This window comes from Tenrec ecaudatus, chromosome 7 (genome assembly GCF_050624435.1).
Source record: "Tenrec ecaudatus isolate mTenEca1 chromosome 7, mTenEca1.hap1, whole genome shotgun sequence".
Lineage (NCBI taxonomy): Eukaryota > Metazoa > Chordata > Mammalia > Afrosoricida > Tenrecidae > Tenrec > Tenrec ecaudatus.
The window spans coordinates 32334560-32348074 of record NC_134536.1 but is presented as its reverse complement, the minus strand read 5'-3'; the positions used below and the strand labels follow the sequence as shown (position 1 = coordinate 32348074).

General features: G+C 50.2%; 1 protein-coding gene across 1 annotated transcript in view; it reads right to left on the bottom strand.

Annotated features, from left to right (window-relative positions):
- MAP3K5 (mitogen-activated protein kinase kinase kinase 5) overlaps positions 1 to 12054 on the bottom strand; it is a 233375-nt gene extending 221321 nt beyond the window's left edge. The window contains exon 1 of the mRNA XM_075554484.1: positions 10804 to 12054. Within this exon, the coding sequence (XP_075410599.1) occupies positions 10804 to 11263 (460 nt within the window). The 5' untranslated portion in view covers positions 11264 to 12054. The remainder of the gene's footprint in view (positions 1 to 10803) is intronic.
- Positions 12055 to 13515: the final 1461 nt, after the last annotated feature.

The following is a 13515-nucleotide window of genomic DNA, read 5'->3' as shown; positions in this document are numbered from 1 at the left end:
GCAGACTGTAGCCCAATGTATAACCACGATGCCACCAGGGCTCCTTAATCTACACTAAGGATATATATATATGATTCAAAATTAAAGAAGTGCTATATAAAGTACACATTCATAAATGTTATTTAGAGCCATCAGAGACAGTCCAGCTTCCACCTCATTCCATTGTTATATAAACCACCGGGTCCTTACCAACGGTATCTCCGATACAGCTATTGTATCTAAGAACTAGGTGGAAGTTTGGTTTTAGGTTTACTATTTTCATTGTGGCCTAACCCTTCAAGAACTTGGTATTTGGGGTGACAATTTCCTGTTGGTCAAGGATCATAAGCTCCTGGAATCAACAAAGAAGCAACACAAGTGTATGATAGACAATAGGCTTGAAGAAATCTACATTGAAATTGTATTGCTGGCATATTATGATGAGCTAAATTGGCCTATATATGTATTTTTATAAAGTGAAAAGATAAATATGAGAATTTGAATTCAGGTCAAATTAAACTAGTAAGATATATATATTTATAATAAATATTTTATATATTTAGTAAATATATATTATATATAATTAAAAGTTCGAAAGTTCAGGCAGTGACTACATTTTCCATACGAGTTACTATGCTAGATTTTTCCTTAATTAAAAAATGATAATACATTTTTGAAAGTCACTACAATGAGATCCTATCAGCATTTGTAAAAGATTTTAAACTTTTTCTCATAAATGAGGCACATTCTTTAAGATAGCTTTCAATGGGTATGGCAGTAATTTCATATAAAAATTGGGTAACTGACCCATCCGAGGAGGCATCAAAAACTCTCTGGAAAAATGGAACTCCAAGATAATGGCATCTGTCCACAAATATTTGAAGCCCTCCTCAGAGTTTATAATGTTTACTCCTAATTTTAACATTTTGAAAATTATAACGTAACTCACATCATAAAGAACAAGAAATAAAGTTGATAAAGTAGAAAGGAGCCTTAGGTTGTACCCAAAGCATTTCTTTTCTTTTAGGAGAGGCAACACAAGCACATCAAAGTGTTTAACGCCTCTCTCATATTTGGGAGGGGCTATCCAAGTGTCGGTTTTGCACTCCTGTCTGCACTTTCTAACAAAGGAGTAAGCTGTGCTAGCCCTTGCAACTTTTTTAAGATTTTTTTTTTAAAGTAATGAGCTGGAGCGAGGAATCTAGCTGATGCCCCCTGACTTCATCCGGAAAGATCCATGGAAACAGATGTATGTCAGAAACCACCTTCAGACCCACGCTTTCGTTCCCTCCATTCTGCAGAGCATCTGCTGCGCAGTTACTGAGTGAACTGACAAGTGTGACCAGAACTCAATTACTCTGATTCTGCTCTCACATCAGGGGAAAGCGAGTCAGACTCAGAAGACAGAACTTTCCAGAAGAGTCAACGGAAAGAACTGCCCCCAAATGTTATTGCAACGCCAGCTCTCTCTGTCACTGGAGAAAGGTGTGTTAAGTCTCTGACTTGGCTCTCGCTTCTCTGCGGAGCAAATGGCCAAAGACTTGTTTGGAGAAAGCCCCATCTTTCTCCAGGCCCAGAGCCTGGCGAGCAGGGCCTGGCTGGGCCACTGGGCTCCTTCACTGATATCGATGCAGAAATAGCCAAGTCAGCTGTCTGATGGTTAATGCTACAGGCTCACAAGAAGTCACCGCAAGGTCGTCAGCAAGAGGCGACCCTGGCTCTCTCAGGGCCCAAAGGTATAGAACTGATCCTTTTCCGCAGAACACGTGCTCTGACACGGTCGCACGGGCAATGGGACAGTGTTACGAGGGAGGCCACTTGGAGGACCGGGAAGCTGGGGACCAGAGTTAGTCTTCCTCAACCATTTGACCGGGGAATTGTGGCTCAAACATGCCCTCACTCTCCAACGAGGCGTTTCCCAATTCCTCAAAGGTCGAGTACAAGCAATGACACAGCACATCTATTTATTTTAGGCAGTTAGCAAGATTGTCCAAGGAGGAGGGTGAGCTGGCACGGAGGCTGCTTGGGTGGTGCAGGCAGTTGAAAGCTTGGCTGCGAACTGAAAGTCTAGCAGGTCACACACACACACACACACACACACACACCACGCATACACCCACACTCACACCTGCTCCACAAAGGCCGCTCTACGCATGTTGAGCCTTGAAGACCCTAGAGGCTCGTCTACCCTGCACACCTGGGTCACCCCAAACCAACCGCCACAGAGTAATGACGACTGGCGGACACCGATGCTACCGTTCAGTGCCTCGGTGCCTTTCTGACCAACACTGAGTTGGAAAGCACCCAGCTGGAGGGAAAAACATCAAGAGTCATGCTCCCAGCCCTCGGGCTGCCAGACCTCGAAGTTAAGATTTGGTGCAATAAACAGACCAGAGACTGTGAGTAAAAAAACCCAAAACTCTATGATGCAGGTGTTTACTTGTGCTTGTTGGTATTTGTTTGTTTTTTAAACTAAGAAATGGGTAAATCAAGATTCCTAAATGGGGTGGGGGGATCCTCTGGCTTAGAGAAACACTTGGCTGTATATGGTGTGCAGGTCAAGGGCAGGTGCCCTGACAGCCACACTCACTGGGGGAGGTGTCTCCTGTGCTTCCGCATTTTCCAAGTTCAGAGGAAGAGAAGCCACTACAAGTGTTGGAGATGCTGATATGACGGGTTACAAACCACTCTGAGAGACTTCCTGTACAAAGGAATTTAACTCCGTCCAGTAAGAAATCCCCTTCCTCATTGTTGATGAACTAGTACCACAGGGAATGCCTGCTTGGAACAGAATGTTTACTGTCGTCTGTGTCACTCCTGTGGAATTGAAGTGGCACAGATCTCAGCTAGGATGTTATTAAGTAGGACGTGGTTTTTAATGTCAGTTCTCTCTCCTTCCTTCTGGGTCCCCTAAGAGAATTATCAGTGTAGCTTGAGCTGTGCAGCTTTTCATATTTGCGTTCTATAAAACTATCCTAAAATATAAGCATTCATTTTTCTAAAAACTTAAAAAAAATAATTACACCGTACTTTAAAATCAATTTCATCTCCTATCCTTCCTCCTCCTGTAACCATCTGGTATGTCCTCGGACCCACTTCTCCAGTCAACACCCCGAGCCTGAGAGAAAAGTTGACTAACACAAGTCAAGAAATTAATGTGCCAAATCGGTGCATGTTCTACTGTGTATCTCCTCAACAACAACGATTAACTTTGGGAATTTTAAATCATTTATCGTCTTGCCTTGACTTCTTTTTGTTATTTTCTTTGACGAAGCACTGAACCCCTGCTTATGTGTTGGGTTGCCAAGTGCAACAATGGCAGTTCAAAACCACCAGCTGCTTCTCAGGAGAAATATGAGGCTTTCTACTCCCGCAATGTTTGATTGAGTTAATAGCTCAGTGGAAATCATCACTAATACATTTTTTGCCGACTGAACTTGGCACCCAGAAGATCAAGGTTATCTTTCTTAAATGCAGGTAGTTTCCCCAACTTACCTATGTACAAATTACAAGCAAGTGAGGCTGCTTTCCTAAAGCTATAGGGTCCCCATATCTCCCCGACAGCCATATACTGGGGGTTCCTGCAACGGTGCCCACTGCCAGCACATCTCCATCTCTCATCTTGCTCAGGGCAGAGTGGAGAAGTGGCTGGCCTATCTCGCAGGCCCAGGGGAAAACGCAGAGGCTGATAAGGTGCCCTGCAACTGCTTCTCTTGTGGCACCGGCCTCTCTCAGGCCTGTAGCCCCTGGCCACATGCTTTCTGCTGTGACGATTTTCCAGGTTGCGAGTGGCGCTTGAAGGGTCAACTAGGGACAAGTCGTACTTGGGAGGCAGGAGCAGATGGCAGGTGCCCTGGAAGGGTTTACACATTCATCTGGCTTTGTGCTTGTCAATCTCACACAGCTCCGCAAAGGGGCTGCAAGCCAACTCGATCCTGCAAACCAGAAACAGGAACTGAGCAGGCCCCTAACCAGGTCTCAGAAACAGGAAGCAGGAGGCAACGTCTGCAGCCACCAGAGGGGAACTGTAGCAAGAACTCCCAGCAGGCTGGCACCAGTCACAATGCCAACCCAGAAACAAGCTTCCCGTAGAGGTGGGACCACCATGAACGGATGCCTCACTTCGGCCAACCATGGACAAGCCGAACAAACAAGGCACGAGGAGCCAGGAAGCGGGCCAGTCAGTACCATCTGTAGTTGACTGTATGGGGTAAGAGACGGGCACTCAGAAAACCAGAGTCTGTTTTAGGGGCTTTGGGTTTTCCTTTTGTTTTCCCAGATTCCCTATTGAAGTTCTTTTGGACAGATCCTGATTGGGCTTCAACTGACAACTTATCCAAGAAAGCAAGAGGCAGCCCAGAGCGCTGGCTTCACGTGGGGTGGCCCGCAGCTGCCGTGTGGGGGACTGGGAGCTTTCTCTTTTTAACTTCTTCCTCTCCAGAGGTTTTGCACTTTTGCTCTTTTGCAACTCTAACTAGAGCTGGCTTCTTGGGGGACCGAAGAAGGGATACAAGAATGAAGGCGGGAGGCACTGTGTGCTAGTTTCACACTGCCAGGGTGACTGGCATGCCCTGAGACATTTCCTGTATGCAAAAGAAGGGCTGGGAGGCTGAGGGGGAAAAATGAGTGGGGGGGGCACAGCCCCGATGCTCCCCCCACCTCAGGGACATCAGCAGGGGTTCCACAAATAGTTTCACCTCCTTCAACCATGACCTTGCCTTTCTCTTCCTAACCCAACCTTCCTATCCCCTGAGTGTAGCCAAATGCCAACCCTTTTGGTTAGGGCTAAGAGTAGATACTGTTTACAACGCCCAGGAACTGCTTTTCTAAGGTTATGTCCTCTCTACTTTTCTTAACATAAGATTGTTGGGTTTTTTTTTTTTAAGAAACGGTGGCAACAGATGGCTGAAAACCCAATCCACTGCCCTCTGAACAATTCCAATGCACAGCGACCCTATCGGGCTCCCTGGGGTTTCCGTGGTTGTAAATCTTTACAGGAGCAGAAAGCCTCATCTGTCTCCCACTGAGCAGCGGAGAGGTTTGAACTGCTGACCTTGCCTTCAACAACTCAATGCCCACTACACCACCTAGGAGCCTGGGAGACAGAAACGGCTGGCAGGTGCCCTGGAAGGGCTTGCACATTTGTTTGGCTACGTGCTTGTCAACCTCGCCAGGGCTTATATACCACCAGGGCTCCTGCATAGCTGATTAGTTAAGGAATTTTTCTTTCTCTATATCTGTACTTGGAACAATGAAAAGGTTGACAAACATGTTAGTCCTCCCATTTGTCTTTTTTCACTGAATTGCAGTGGCCCAAGGAAAACACTAGCTGGGAAACATAGACTTCATTCTCCCCCTGGAAGCATTTGAGGCCATACAAAACCCTCCATGGATCTGAAAGCAGGACATGCAGGAGTGGGTGGGAGACCTTCAAGAACTTCACAATTTGGGGGGATACAGTAGCAGGGTTTTGTTTCGTTTTTTTGTTACCAAATAAGATGGGAAGGCCTAGATGCTTTGCTGGGGACAGGTGGAGTCCAAGTCCAAGTGAAGGCCTCACACAACCCTGCCCCACCCCAGCCCCGCCCCACTTCTATCCTGAACCTGAGAGGAAAATAATTGGCGTGACAATATCAAAGTCAAGTTCTTAACATTTCAACCCGCCTGTTTCCTTCCTGTCCACTGTTGCTAGAGGGCAGGCGACTGAGTGTGGGATTGAAGTTTACAGAGAGCAGGGCTAAGAAAGAGGATGTGATGGGGATGGACGCGCTGGTGACAGTCTTATGGAATCCACGTGCCCACTGAGAGGGAGGGAGGTGACCTTGAGCAGAGCAGTGATCCTGGATCACACCCCATCAGCAGGAAGGCTCAATCATTAGGTTAGGAGCAGAAAGGACAGCACTGACAAGGGGGTAGTCCAGGTCCCTCAACGGAACTCACACTGGCATCCCGTCCACCTGCATCCTCCCTGAACACTCTTTTCCCCCTCCAGGGCTTTGTTCACCACCTCACCACCATCAAACGAAGCTCATGCTCCTGCATCATGCCGATGTGCTTCTGATAGCAAATCCAAAGTAAAAGCTACCAATGCCTCCACAGGAAAGGGTGCATTCCAAGTTGGGGGCCGGGAATATAAGTTTCCATAGTAACACAGTTTAAAACAGTAAATGTGTCCCAGAGTTGGAGTACACCGAGTTAACAAAGCTTCCCATTGGTCCTCCCAGACCCCACAATTTCCCATCAATAATACATTTCCTGGGACAAATGTGCTCCAGGCTCCAGGAATCAACCTTAAGTGGTTTCACAAGAATGAATGAATGACTACAACCCTTTGTCCTTCAATATTTCTTATCAGTGAAATGAGAGAATAATAAAGGCAATTCCAGCTTGAGTGTACAGTGGACGCCAGAAGAACAAGCAAATCTCTCTTGCAAGAAGTACAGCCAGAATGCCTCCTAGAAGTTGGGGCGGTGAGACTAGGCTCCTGGTACTTTGGACAGGGTAGCAGGGGGCACCTGTGCCGGGAGAAGGACAGCATGGCAGTAAGGAAGAGGCTCAGGGAAAAAGGAAGTCCCCACCCCCAGGAGATGGACTGGCACAGGGGCTGCAGCAATGGGCTCACACGTCACTGAGGACAGTACAGAACTGGGACTCATGCTGTCAGACATAGGCTCACTGAGGGAAATCAACGCAGCAGCTCCATCCAACTCAACAACATCCTAGCTATTCCTCACAGGAAGGGAGAGACGCTTTATTAAAAAAAAATTGTTTTTGAGATCTTGAGATCTTGTCAGCTGGGGTCTACCTACCTGTAACAAGATCGGCCCCTCTCTTAGCTGGGGATTAGGAAGAGGTGTTGCTGTCCTGGCTTTTGCCGCCTGAGTCACAGTTTCTTACATATGCAGAGACGCAGCGTGTTCACAGAAGCACCAACAAAGCAGAAGCATTTTCTCAGAATGATGACGAAAGAGAAAGTCAAGGAAATGAGGAGCAGAATTCAGTAATAATCAAATGGGGAAGAATCAGGGAAAATCATTAAAGAAGGTAGTTTATTCTTAGTAAAATACATCAATATACAAAGATAAGAGGCGCCCTGGAGGCGAAATGATTAAGTGCCCAGCTGCTAACCAAAAGGTTGGCAGTTCAGACTTCACACCCACCAGATGATCTCTGTAAAGATTAGTCTGGAAACCCTTGGGGGGGGCACGGGGGAGGGCAACTTCTATGCTGTCTCACAGGGTCACTATGACTCAATCAACTAGATGTCAGCAGGTTTGGGGTTATTCTGGTTGATAACAAAAATAGGGTATGTTTTTGTGTACGGCATTTGGTTTTGTGAAAACATAGCCAAGACTCGTGTTCTTATTCACCGCTTTGAGTTTTCAGCACCATTGTTTCCCTTCTAAATCCAGGGTTCAAGTCTTTCTTACGTTTGTTCCCTGCAAACTCTCTTCGAAGGTCACTTCTTCTGAGTAGGTGCCCTCAAACTCAGTCCACCTTCGATCTTATTCCAGAAGCTCAACGACCTCGGCCCTCCACTCACTCTGTATGGACCCGCATAACGACTCTACTACACACAGCCTGCCCTTCCCAGGCACTGGGAGCTCCTAGGGGAGTGGGCAGGGAGCAGAGAGTCCTCCCATCAATATGAATCATGTTGTAATTTTCAAGTGCAGGCTTTCAGAGATAGAGAGAATGTCATATACCCTCCACTACTTCCTGCAATCTAGTGACTTGCTCCACAAGAAAGAAAATCCAGGAAGCTCCAGTTGCTATGCTCAGTCCCAGCACTGTGGCGCCTGCCATGCCTTTGTTAAGTGCCAGGCCGATGTGAAGCAAGCTTGTAAACTGAGTGCAATTCCCCACTGATCTCCATCCCCTGTCAATTTTACAGGCAAAGAACCACCATTTGAAAAGATGAAGGGCCTTACTCAACATTCAGAGCGAATTGAGCAACACTCAGAGGCTCGATCTCCCACCATATCATAATGATTCCGCCTTCAAGGAGGAGGTAGTGAAGAGCAAAGGTCCCTGTGCTCTGTGCTCCCACCTCCATCCTCCCCCTAACCCCTCCCCCTGCCCCCCGGGCCGGGCTCAACACAGCAGGTGACACATTTTGGCATGGCCTATAAACTAAGAGTGACTTTTACATTTTCAAATGGTTGGAGATCAAAAGAGTCATATTTGATCACCCATGGACATTTAAGTTCCAATGTTTGACTCAAACACAACACTGGTTTTTTGTTTTTTTTTCCGGTCTTATTTTGGCTCCTCTCAGAACAGCCAAGTCGAGTAGCTGTGAGGAGTACCTGCCGGAGTAGGAAAGCCCAACTGTGCTCCCACAAAGGAGCTTACGCGCTCCACAGTGAAGCACACAAAACTGGCCATTCCAACCCACCAGCTCCCTCCGTGGGAGGAAGGCGGGGCAGTCTTCCCCCTTAGGGAAGCAGATGGGGCAGCTCCACTCAGTCCTACGAGGTCACTGTGCCTCAGAATCAGCTCACTGTCAGTGGGTTTGCCGTTCAGTCTGAGCCTCCAGGGACAAAGCCTGTCCACCCCTGGCAGAGAGCAGCAAGCTCTATCTGAGAAGGCAGAAGGGGATCGGTTCTACTTCAAACTCGGCAGCCCTCTGTTTAGAAAAACACACCGGATCACAAACACCTGGCTGTCACATCTTCATGCTGAACAAAGGCTGCAGCGCTCCTGTCACCCAGGCCAGCTGGGGCCTTTGTAGATTACCAGAAGCAATGGGACAGAAGCAGCCCAGTCTTGGGGGTCTTGCCCAGGGATGCCCTCCTTACTATTCCTTACTGCACCTCAGTGGCTCAGAAGGTCCTGCCACGAGTCCCTTCCCAGGATTCTTGGACTACAGGAGCCCATCTCGGTGCAGGCAACATGGCCCAAGCATAATCTTCGGGGACGACACCTGTGGTGGAATCCTGCTCCATCTGACCCCTGACAGCAGGTGTCGTCTACACCTCAGGCATGTCGAGTTGATTCTGAGTCGTAGTGACCCTAGAGGACATTGTGAAACTGCCCCAGGTGGTTCCCATAGCTGGAATCTTTAGGGAAACAAATTGCTCCGCTTTCTCCCATGGAGCGGCTGGTGGGTCCAAACTGCCCATCTGTTACAGGTCAGCAGGCAAGCCCTTGACCACTGTACCCCTAGGATTCTTACTGTGCCCTCAAACTGGGTCTGTGTCCCTCATTTTTCTCATCTAACAGGCGTAACAAGTATTTCCTTCACAGGCTGCTCTGGGAGATTAAATAAAATACAGCTGAAATGTCAGGGCCTTTGGAATCTTCCTCTCTCCTTGTCCTTTCTCCTCTCTCTGGAGGATAAACAGTAAGTGAATCTTGTTAGGAAACTTGCTTGAATTAGCTTAAGGTTTAAGATTGATTGCAGAGGCCTATTTAAAAAGAAAGAAGTGGGGGGCCCAACAACCACCACCTACCTCTCACTGCAATAAAAATAGGTTCAAGCACATCCATCACTGGTGCTTTTCGCCCACATCTTTGATGCTTCCTTTGTAGTTTCCAAATGAGAACTTCAAAATAAGGGTGCTATAACTTTTAGGAAAGTTATGTTTATATAACTTTTATAGCAAACCACCCCAAGAAGCAAGATATAATATATTACACTCATGTTCAGTTATGAAGTCTAAGGCTGTACAAAATAAACCCAGTCCAGAAAGCCTGGGTTTATTTAGTCTGGCTTCCTTACATGAAGCTCCTCTTGTTCTTAAAATATTCCGCTTTGGCTGAATTCCCAAACTGGCATAAGCCAACTTCAGGTGCTTCAAAGAGACTGCAGAGGAAAAGAACTGAAAGCAGGATTGGAAAAGAAAGTCCTTTTCTGCCGCAGGACCTTATTTCTTCAAAACCACAATTAAATCAACTTTCCCACCTGTAATTCTAAAACGAGATCCGAAAATGCTCTCCATAGATTGTAAGGGTACTGAAGGCTCTTTGCAATACCACGTTATTCTTCCTGACATTTGCTAACTGGTCATTATTGCTTCAGATCCCAGCACTTGGCCTAACATTTCCAGAAATCTGGCACAGGTTGAAAGGGGGGCATTTTTTAATAGATGGTACTAGCAATCATTTTACTGGGCAATTCAATTTTAGTTATCAAGATAGCTTATCAGCATTTGCAACAAAGTTGCAAATATTCCCAGCCCAAGAAACAAACACACATCTTGGTGTGCCTGGGAATGAAAAAACAGGTCTTGGCTCTCCCTTCAAACGCCCAGCACAAATTTGTGAATGAAACCCGTCGGGAAGTAGTAAGAGACGGCAGATTCAAATCATTAGAACTTGTTGGAGGTAAAATGAGTTGGGAAGGTCATGACATGACATGCAAATTTGAATGACTAGATTCTGTAGAAACGCTGGCTAACGCAGCGCGGTAAAACAGGTTGAAGTAAAACAAGGGGCAAACCTAACAGAAGCGAAACCGAGCCACCAAATAGACGGGGTTGGCGGTGACCAACGTCTGGTTCTGGGGAAGAACTGGTCTCCAGGACGGACCCGGGAACCGCAGGGCCCCTGCGCCCGGCGCTGGCCGGCTCAACAGGTCTCTCGCACAAACACGCACAAGCTCTTGCACAAGCGCATGCTCTCTCTTCCAGCTGCGGCCAGCGCCACGAGGAGCGTCACGAAACGCCCCTCCTCGCTGTCCCCAAGGTGGGGCAAGAAGTAAATAAGTAGCAAGCCAGTGTGCTTCCTGCTTGGGGCGGTCGGGAGGAAGGATTCCAAAGGGCAACAAGGAAAGCTGTGGCCAGCGGCCCCAAACACGACGGGCAGGGGTTTCCTACGCACCTGCGTTGTAAAAGCGGTCCAGCACCATGGTTTCCCCGAAGTCCAGTTTACCAAAATGCAGGGTCTCCAGCGCGGCGCCCACAGCCTCGCACGCCTCCCGCAGGCTCTGCAGGGCCTCGCTCTCGGCCACCACCAGCTGCCCCTGGCTCGCTTCGTTGATCACATATGCCACGGTGGTGCGTCGGCCACCCCCGCCACCAGAGTTGCCCCGGCTCCGAATGGCGCTGCCCGCGGAGCTGGCAGCTGGGCAGCTGGTGCCAGGGCCGGCGGCGCTGTCCACGTTCCAGAAGCTGCCCGGTGGCGGTGGTTCCAGCTGGTTCTCTTCGCCCTCCGCGGTCGTCGCCGTCGCCGCCGCCGCTCCTCCCCTCCGGCAGCTGCCGCCCTCGCCGAAGGTGCAGAAGCCCAAGGGGGCGAGGGGTGGCACGGAGAAAGTGATGCCCTCGCTCGCCTCCACACTCATCGCTCCCGGCGGCGCGGCGGCGGGCTCCCCCGCCGCGCCGGCCCGTCTGGCGAGCCACAGCTCCGGGCTGCTCCGCGCGCGCCCGGCTAAGCAGCTGCCATCGCGGGCAGCGCCTTCCCCGGCGCGCCGGCGCTTCCTCTCGGGCGCCCTCTCGCCCGGCGGCACGCCGCTCCCGGGCGGCGGCTCGCCCCTCCGCGGCGCCTCCGTGGCCGCGCCGTTCGCGGGCTGCCCGGGGGACGGGGCGAGGGCTGGGGGCGCCCCGCTGGGCGCCGGGGGACCGCGCTTCCTCTCTGCGGCCCGCCGACCTGCGCGGCGCGCTGGGGCTCCACGGGGCGCCCAGCTCCTTCCGTCCGGTGCGCGCGCTCGCGGGGAGGGGTGAGGGCGGGGGCCTCGGGGAGCAGCGCTACCTGGCGAGCACCTTACGGGCAGCCGGCTCCGGGAGGCACCCAAAGGATCCGCCTCCCTACTGGGCGACAGCCCCCTCTCCGGCTCCAGTTCCCCTCTTCCTCCTCCTCCTCCTCCTCGTTCGCTTCCGATCGTCGCGGCCGCGGCGTCCAGCGCAGCCTCGCCGCTCGAGTCGCGCCGCTGGCCTTCTGGGCCACCCACTCCCTCCGGCCGCCCACTCGTCCGGCTCCGCGAGGCAGGGCGGCCCCGGGGGAGGGCGCCGCTGCCAGGCTCCCGCGCGGGCGAAACAGCCGCGCGGCCGCGTTCCGGGACTTGCGCTCCGCCGCGGGCACCGACCGAGAAGACCTGGAGCAGGCAAAACCCGGAGCGCACACCACTGCACGGTGGCGGAGAAAAAGAAATAAAAAAAGTCTTTCTGGCGAATTCTCGGGTTTCCCCAGCTCGGCTGGGCGGCACTTGCACCTTTCCCGCGCCTACGCCGCCCCCTGCCGACCGCGCTGCGCAGAGTCACCTGGGACCCGAGGGAGCGGCCTGCTCCAGGCAGGGGAGGGGTGGCCTGGGAGGACCGCATCTCAGGGGGCGGGACGCTTTCCGTGAGTGCCCTGGAGCCAGGGGCTGAATTGGAGACGGATTTATTACTCACTGTGAGCCCTGGTGGCACAGTAGGTATGTGCTGGGTTGCTAACCACAAGGTCAGCAGTTCAAAATCACTGGCTAATCTGTGGGGGAAAAGGGAAGCTTTCTACGCCCATAAAGAGTGTTAGTCGTGGAAACTCACAGAGCAGTTATGCACTGTCCTATAGGGTCACTGTGAGTCAGCATGGACTGGATGGCAGTGAATGTGGTTTGGGCTTGCTGGAGTGCTCCAGGGGGTGAACTAAATGTTTCAGGGAGTTTTGAGTAGAGGTCCAATTCCATCTGCTTCCTTAATACTAAACCTATATTTATACATACATAGATCTATTTCCCGATCGTCATATATAAATATATTTACATATGTACATGCCTGTATTTAGACCTCTATAAATGCCCTTTGCCTCCTAGTTCTTTCCTCTATTTCCTTTTATTTTACTCTTGTCCCACTATCATGTTCAGCCTTCATTTGGGTTTCAGTAATTCCTCTCAGTTTCATTGCCCTTGATCAAGCCCTACCAGGCTTCCTACACCCTTCCCAATTAGTCTAGTCTGATGGGTGCCACACCCTGGCCCCACAGCCTAGTTTTGGTATTTCCTGGGGACTTCATTGCTCTGCTCCTTCCTCCTTCGTTTGCGCCTGTGTTTTCTGATCAGAAGTGTCCCTCTCCCTGAGCGGTAGCTTCACTGCTGTCCTCTGAAGTGAATTCTTCTGCAAGGAGGGGGAGATGTCCACTTAGTTGGGATTGGAGCCGGCCCCTCAGACCTCTCTATTGGTTCCCTGCTTCGTGCCAGTATGTTGCATTCACGTCTTGGCACACTGGGTTGAAGTCTGGTCCCTCTTTCCCTGTGGAAATATAAACAACACCCTCCCCTTGGGTGGGTTAGTGCCCTGTTCCCCTGCTACCCAAGTTTTTTTCCCCCTTCATTTTTAGTTGGCCACCATATGTATACCTGGATTTGGTCTGGCCCCTGCCATACTACCTGGACCTTGCCTCAGGAATGTCTGTATACAGTAGCTTTTTCCTTATGCCCCTTTTGCATTTTTAAGCTTACCTGAGCAGACGCATGCTGTACTTGTCCTTTGTGCTTGGTTTACTTCACTTAGCATAATTTCCTCCAGTTCTTCCCATGTGGCGATGTGCTTCATGTGTTTATCACTGCTTTTTAGGGAAGCGTAGTGCTCCATGCATGTACCACAGTTTTTTATTCCA